The sequence below is a fragment of the Lolium rigidum genome, chromosome 6 (genome assembly GCF_022539505.1).
Source record: "Lolium rigidum isolate FL_2022 chromosome 6, APGP_CSIRO_Lrig_0.1, whole genome shotgun sequence".
Lineage (NCBI taxonomy): Eukaryota > Viridiplantae > Streptophyta > Magnoliopsida > Poales > Poaceae > Lolium > Lolium rigidum.
The window spans coordinates 28,901,708-28,909,673 of NC_061513.1; the positions used below are offsets into that span (position 1 = coordinate 28,901,708).

The window sequence follows — 7,966 nt, forward strand, 5'->3', positions numbered from 1 at the left end:
GTAATATTAGAGTCAGATTCATTTTCTTGATCTTTATATTGGTCATGTATCAGACAGCCTCTAATCTTGTTTAGTTCCAAATCATGCAATATGGAAACTAATTTTCTTCAAAATGATTTCATATCCTCCTAAAAAGTAGTAAGAAATATTACTATTGTAAAATAATAATTCAATATGCAAGATACTACTAATTGTATACGAATGAAAATAGTACATGAGTGATGTTGTCAGAAAGCATATCACCTGTCCAATATTCCATAAAGTTTAACATGAACAACCCGCATGATGCACTACAAGATTACCAAATTTTATGGTATTATTTTATCTACAAATACATATAAGGAAACTATTCCAACAAGCATTTGGATTTCCCCTCTTCTGGAACTCTACCACGTAGACGTATGCCTTCACAACGCCCAGGATATGTTCCTTAGTAAGCATATCTTTCATGGTCTCTAGCTTGGCCCTGAATAATCGGGCCACAAGATCAGGCCAGTCCTGCTCATGGTCTCTAGCTTGGCCCTGAATAGTCGGGCCACAAGATTAGGCCGGTCCTGCGCAGTTTGACCGGGAAACAACTCATCTTGTATCTCTTGCTAGTGTGGATTGCAAGTCATCGTCAGGAAGATTTCTGGCTTGCCAAACGTCGTCACCAATATCATGGCGTCCATATGCATTTTCTTCATGTCTCGGTAGCACCCCTGGAACGTCCCTGGGAGAACGGTCCTAATGCCAACGTCGCTTGCTCGTGTCTCCCCAGCCGTGATGCTATCAACAATGCCTTTATATAAGTCGGCACGTATCTTAGGCTGGTGGTCTCTGATCCAATTTAATCTGCAGCCCTCGATCTTTATGTACATGTCGACCTCCCACTGCTGAAATAGGCGGCCTCCATGAAGTATGGGGTTGAATATCGCAGCACGCGTATATAGCCTGTAACAGTAGTAGTCCATGACAGAGACAAATAAATTGCCACTACCCTCTGCATGAAGGAGTTTAAAAATGGAGGTTAGATATCATGAGACTAATTCATTCTCATATAAATACACAAGCATCTGAGATAGACGAACCTCCATCGACATCACGGTTTGCTCTTGGTAGCTGTGCAGCATCCCAAGACTCCTCATGTTTGGGGAGATTTGGATGCCAATCGAGCTCCCCTTTCGTAAAGAACGAGGGATATGAGAGCAGGTCGTAGCACCCCTGTGTGGCTTGTACCTCTCATCGTTGTTCCCATGCAGGGTAATGTTGCGCTTGAATCTTTTCGTCAGGTCGCTCCCCTCAAACCGGATGATAGCCACCTTAGACGAGATGGGTAGGTTGTATTTTTGTTGATGTATCATCTAGTCGTTCTATCCGGTAATCCTGGAGGTTGTCCCTGTGGTCACCTAACGTCCTTAATTGCTCGGAGTAGGGATTTGCTCTCATGATGTTCGTCAGTTTTTGGACAACCTCCTATTCCAATTGTTGTGTGGCTTCCTTGCGATGGGTCAGGCTGGGATCGTCATCGTAGAAGTACAACTGTAGATGTTCCGGATGAGAGCCTGGCCCAAACGAATGCACGTTGCAGTATATCGAGCCGTTCGCCCGGAATGTGTGAACCCTGGAACACATATTCGTGCAACTGTTGTCTAGGCTGACGCCAAGTGTTGTGAAGGCAAAGTGGCCATTGAATAAATGGATGCTCTGCCGGAAATTTTGAGAGTCCGCATCCGTGCTCGACCATAACCTTATCAGCTCTGGGATGGGTTCTTGTTCAGCCAGCCTGATATGCCCATTTCAGCAGCAAAAACCAGGGGTCTCACGCTCAAACCTCTTGGCTTGGCAGTGTCCGCAATTTGGAACTTTCTCCAACATGTGTGTGTTGTCTGGGAGGTTTGAGTACACAAAGTCGAAAGGATCAATGAATCTCGCGCCGAACAAGTCCGCTGGTTCATCTTGTTCCAGGCCATCATCGTCAGAACCTACAGGCATAGCGTGTCATACTTGTAATAGCGGGTAGGTAGTCGGGGATGGTAGACATACCTTCACCGGCAAACATGCAGTGCTCCTCATCGCTGAGGTTACCGAGGGTGGAATTCTTGTCCACGATGCTGCTAAGGAAGGCATCCAAGTCACCTGCAAACATTGTTGAAGTGGTAACTAAATGATAATAATATCTAATACGGCAAGACATAATAAGGGAGCAAAAATGGGTACATTACCATCGGTCCCGATGAGATACACCGGTGTGGTCGTTGAAGGGGAGGCGGGAGGTGATGAGTGTGTCCTCAGTGCCGGGTTGACAATTGCATCTGTGTGTGGCAATGCGATGGATTCAGCACATGGGGTGTTCTGCCTAGCCTCTAAATTTGCATTGCGATGAGCCTGCATCGCCTGCCTATCTTCCTCCGTCATTCTTTGCCTACGTGATATTTGGTTTATATTGATGGTTTGTCGTTGCTCAGTTGTTAAGTGCCTATTTTCTCTTCGACGTGCATTCTCCTATTGCCGCTCAGCAGTTGTTGAAGTACGCCTACTATCTCTTCGATGTGCATTATCCTGTTGCCGCTCATTACTTGTTACCAGTCCCCTGTTTGTGTGTCTATTTGCATTAATCTCTTGCCTCTCTTGAATGGTTAAACTCTGTCCACGAGCTCTTTGACGATCACATGATGCTTGTCGCCTTTGAGCTTGAATGTCTGCAACGGTGACATAAAGTTAGCAAATACATAGCTACACCTAATCAGCAGTACTTATCGAAAATGTACTCATATTTTAACATTCAGTTTTCTTTTAGATGCCGCACTAGCAAATGGTCGACTATCATACAGATTGAGCTAGATTTTATACCGTTTGGGCTATCCACAGATGCTGGAGTACCTCCTATTGTGAGTGTACTTTGAGTTGGGACAGACAGTCTCATTTGAGCTTGTACGGCTGCATTAGGTCATATGGTTAGCATTCAGATTGATCATAAATAGTGTTGAGATACCAAGGTGAAATAACCTATGTGAAAGGCCTTACCGTTTGAGCTTTCCCCTACCATTGAAGTTTCCTTTACTTTGAGGGCACTTTGAGTTGGAAATGTCCGTGCCAATGGTATCTCATCGTCATCATCTGATGACACAAGTGTTTGATCTGACAATGGTTCCCGTATGAACAAACTCGTTTGTGGGCACGATGAACCAATGGCAATGTGATTGCTTTCAATTTCCGTCATCAACTACCACTGTTTGAACATGTGCACAACAACTTATGAATGACCATGTAAACAACCCAAAAAAAGTTGAACTAATATACATACCATTTTTCCCTTTATCAGCTACTTGCGCTGGAAAGTGAGACATTTTACAACCTATAAATAAGAAAAGCAAGTCACTGGATGCAATCCGGCATTTTGTATCAGAATTATAATTGCTGTTTTCTTTCTCTTTCACTCGCATATTAATCTTGGGCTTCTTCTCTAATATTTTTGTACTTGCTTTAGGCCTTCCGATTGGTAAGCGCAACAGGAGGTGTGGTTCTTTCGTGCCACAACAGCAGAGGTACTCCCTAAAGGGGTCTCACTTCTTACTTAGGTACATGCGATTGGTAGGCGATTGGTAGCTGCAGGCGATAATCAAGCCCGCTTACCTAGTTTGATTTTTTAAAGATGATTCTGCACAACCATTGAAAATGTACAAGTATTCAAGCCTGCTTTTTTAGGATGATCGATCAAGTCATTTAGTATTTGAGAAGGAACCTGGTTGTATTTCAGATGGTGACTGAGGCAAGGAAAGTCTCCTTCGATGAAGATGATGACCGGTAGCGTTCTCCCGATCAAGTTCTCCCGACAGTGATGAAGAGGATGAACAGAGCGATGGCACCCGGCAGTATTTCTACCAGCTTAATGAAGACGATAACGTTCAGATGGTGACTGAGGCGAGGAAGGTCTCCTTCGATGAAGACGATGACCGGTAGCGTTCTCCCGATCAAGTTCTCCCGGCAGTGACGAAGAGGATGAACAGAGCGATGGCTCCCGACAGTGTTTCTGCCAGCTTAATGAAGACGATGACCGTAGATAATTTTTGAAGAGCTACGTCTAGCGGGATGTTTTTTTCGGGTTAGTTGTTGAGAAACATCGGCAGTTTGTTATTGGTGTCATGTTTTTAGGCGTGAGTTGTGTAGTCGCATGTTTGTAGGTCGGTCGGTCGAATAGTTGGAAGCCGGATCAATCGTTTAATTTTAGGTAGGTGAAAGTAGAGATAAGTTTGCAGATCAGTTTGTTGAGATGTGCGGGTGTAGTCCCATGTTTATTGTTCTGATTTTAGGCTTGATTTTTGGTGCGTGGAATTGGAGGACGCGGAGCAGTTTGAAAATCAGTTTGTTGAGATGTGTGGGTGTAATCCGATTTTTGTATCAGAAGTGGTAGGACGTGGGTTAGTTTGTTGGCGGTGGCATTGTTTTATAATTACTCTATGTGTGACACCGTCAGACATTCACAGGTTTCACTTTAATAGTAAAAAAAGAGTTAAGTTTCGGGGCCATGCTCCCTCTGATCTATAATAAATGCTGATGATTTAATGCAACTTTATTAAATTTCACTAAATCAAATATACTTATTTTTATTAAATCTAAGCTTTCTAGTGATATATATTTTGTAATACATATGTTGCATTATCATTGTCAAATTTACGATCTAGGGATACGCGTAAGCCCTATGAACTGGGACGGAGGTAGTACTAAAGTTGCCCCGATAGCACAAAATTTATGTCCACTCAGCCTAACGATGCGAGGAAGAGGAAGCATATTCTTGGTGCCTGCAGTCCCTACCAGCCATATGTTCCGAGCCACTTCCTTCTGAATTCTGATAAACCTGGACATCACCGTCAATTTGGCCTATCGAGGCGTGACGTGCGTGCAATTTTGGGTATATCTTTTGCTAATCTAAGACCCCGGCAACTGCAGAGCTCCTGACTAAGAAACAACAGTTTTTGGCTTTACCTTTTTTTTGAGAACACAGTACAACGCAGACGCTCACAAACACGCACGTACAAACACCCCTATGCACGCACGCACGCACGCACACCCTACCCGTATGAGCACCTCCGAGGGACTGAGCCGGCATATCTCGAGATTGACGAAGTCACCACTGGCGCTCGCTGTTGACGGGCACGTCACCTACCACTGAAAGCATAGCGCCGGTTAAATCCTGAAATAAATCCAGGTAAATGCAAACACCCATGTCAAGTCTAGGACTGAACGCAGGTGGTTAGCTCCACGCACAGTGACCTAACCACCAGAGCCAAGCTCTGTTTGCAGTTTTTGGCTTTACCTGCACATACTAAAAGTTTTAATAATATAAAAAGGTTATATTCCGGCGCATATTCCAGCCTCTCCCGTATGCTAAACCTGAATGGCACTGTCACTTGGCGTAACGCAATTATGCAGGTTGCTGTCTGTATAACCTTTGTGCCATACGAACTGTGTACGTACTCTATCGACTGTGAGTGTAACCCAACCTATCAGTAGTTGCAGAGGCAGCGTCATGGCACCCACAATCTGTCCTCTTTCTGGGAGCTTTTTATACAGCGGTATTGGATTAGATCTGCTGCCACATCCACGCTTGACGCCACCAAGAGCGCGCCAAAATGCGGCGGTTGCAGTGCCACCTCGCGGCTGCCCTTGCCGTCCTACTCGCCGGCCAGCTGGCTCTGGCCGACGCGGGGCACCGGTCGCCGGCGCCGCTGCGTTTCGCGCCGGACGGTCGGTTCAAGGTGGCGCTGTTCGCGGACCTGCATTACGGCGAGAACGCCTGGACGGACTGGGGACCCGCCCAGGACGCCGGTTCCGACCGCGTCATGGCCGCCGTGCTCGACGCCGAGAAGCCAGGTAATAGTCCGGCCGGTGGCTGCCCCAATTCCAACATGCAGTAATTTCTGCACAGATTGAACTAGCTTTTCTCTGTAAATTTCACCTCTCCGTTACTGAATTAACCGCAGACTTCGTCGTGTACCTGGGCGACCTGGTGACGGCGAACAACGTGCCGGTCCCGAACGCGAGCCTGTACTGGGACAGAGCGTTTTCCCCGGCCAGACGCAGGCGGGTTCCGTGGGCGACGGTATTCGGCAACCACGACGACATGGCGTTCGAGTGGCCAATGGAGTGGTTCTCCCCTGACGGCGTCCCGCCCGTGCGCTGCCCACCATCAGTCTCGGACTGCAGCTTCCGGGGGACGCCGCGGGTCGACCTGATGACGTCCGAGATCGATCGCGACGGCGGCGAGCAGGGGCTGTCGCGTTCATCGGTCGGCCCCGAGAAGCTCTGGCCGGGCGTGTCCAACTACGTCCTACAGGTGCTGTCACGGGAGAAGGAACAAGACCCTGCTCTGCTCATGTACTTTCTCGACTCCGGTGGTGGATCGTACCCGGAGGTCATATCCGACGCGCAGGTCAGGTGGTTCCAGACCCAGGCTCAGTTCCTCAATCCAGATGGAAGGTCAGAAGAAACTTGCAACAATTCTTAATGTTCAACATCTGACCTTCTGGGCAAAAATATTTGTATCCTGAATTTCTGTTGTTGGCATTGCTGGTCTCTGGCATTGTGGAACTACAGGATTCCTGAGCTTGTCTTCTGGCACATACCAAGCACCGCGTACGCCAAGGTGGCTCCAAAGGCCAAAAGGAAGATACGAAGGCCATGTGTTGGCTCTCTAAACATGGAACAAGTAGCTCCGCAACAAGCTGAATGGGGCATGATGGAGTCTCTTGCCAAGAGGCCATCGGTCAAGGTAATGACACTTGCGGTTATTTTGGATGTCTGACTGATGATCATCTCTTGCGATGTTAATGTATTTGTATTTTAGGCGATCTTCGTGGGGCACAACCACGGGCTGGACTGGTGCTGCCCGTATGGCAAACTCTGGCTCTGTTTCGCACGGCACACGGGGCATGGTGGATATGGTGGCTGGCCGAGAGGATCGAGGATAGTTGAGATGTCTGAAAACCCCTTCTCTGCCGAGTCCTGGATCCGGATGGAGAACGGGACGACGCACAGCCATATCGTCTTGGGGTAGATCAAGCTAGGTAGTATTCAGACTCGTTTGCGTTAGGATCTCTTGGATTCGCAATGGGAACCTTTGGTGCTTGTGTTGGAGGCGGAGCTCGACCCGAATTCGATTTAGTAGCTTGCTGCAAGAGAAACAAATAGTCCCACGTACAGACGTGCGATCAGATCGTGTGCTTCCACGGCGCCGCCATGACGACCAGCCTGCCGGAGGAGCTGCACCTCGAAATCCTGAAGCGCCTCTTGCCGAGCCCCCAGGTGCTCGCCCGCGCATCCGCTGTCTGCAAGGAGTGGCATCGCGTCGTGAACGACCCTGTGTTCCTCCATGAGCTCTACCGTGCGCGCCGCGGGGCGCCTGTCACCCTCGGCTTCTTCCACAACTTCGACGACCTCGCCCGGAGGTTCGTGCACGTGGACGCGGCCGGCCCTGCGAGATTCACCTTCGACTCCGTTGATCACAAGATGAGGAAGTGGAAGTTCTTGGACTGCTGCCATGGCCGCGTCCTCCTCCACGACGAACTCTGGTACAGGTTCCTGGTGTGGCAACCCATGACCGGCGACCACCATCTCGTTTCAAATAATGGCTCGTTCAGCAGAAGGCATAGTGGCGCCGCACTGATATGTGAATGCGCCAGAGACGGCGGTGGCGATGACCGGTGCACGCCCTGCAACTCCAGCCACTTCCGCCTGGCCGTCGTGTCCAACGACATGCTAACAGATTGCCTGCACGCCAGCGTCTTCTCCTCGATCACCGGTAAGTGGACCGCATCAGCAGCGGTATTGCCACCGACAAATCAGATCCGTCCAGAGCCATGTGTCATCGTCGGCAAAACCTTATACCAACCATTGTTCGACTATCTCCTCCTCGCGTTTGATACGGACCACCGGACCCTAACAACTTTCGAGCGGCCAAACTTTGGCCATGTCCGACTATTCAAGT

At 48.5% G+C, this 7,966-nt stretch overlaps 1 protein-coding gene across 1 annotated transcript; it reads left to right on the forward strand.

The window, feature by feature from the left end:
- Window positions 1-5,612: 5,612 nt before the first annotated feature.
- Window positions 5,613-7,040, forward strand: LOC124658954 (probable inactive purple acid phosphatase 16). Its single transcript, XM_047196935.1, has 4 exons — window positions 5,613-5,853; window positions 5,964-6,459; window positions 6,577-6,751; window positions 6,827-7,040. The coding sequence occupies exons 1-4, from the start codon at window positions 5,613-5,615 to the stop codon at window positions 7,034-7,036; spliced, it is 1,122 nt and encodes a 373-aa protein (XP_047052891.1). The 3' UTR covers window positions 7,037-7,040.
- Window positions 7,041-7,966: the final 926 nt, after the last annotated feature.

Coding starts and splice junctions, on each gene's coding strand:
- LOC124658954 (XM_047196935.1), top strand. CDS start 5,613: ATGCGGCGGTTGCAGTGCCACCTCGCGGCTGCCCTTGCCGTCCTACTC. Junction 5,854..5,963: donor GCTCGACGCCGAGAAGCCAG/GTAATAGTCCGG, acceptor AATTAACCGCAG/ACTTCGTCGTGTACCTGGGC. Junction 6,752..6,826: donor CCAAGAGGCCATCGGTCAAG/GTAATGACACTT, acceptor TTTGTATTTTAG/GCGATCTTCGTGGGGCACAA.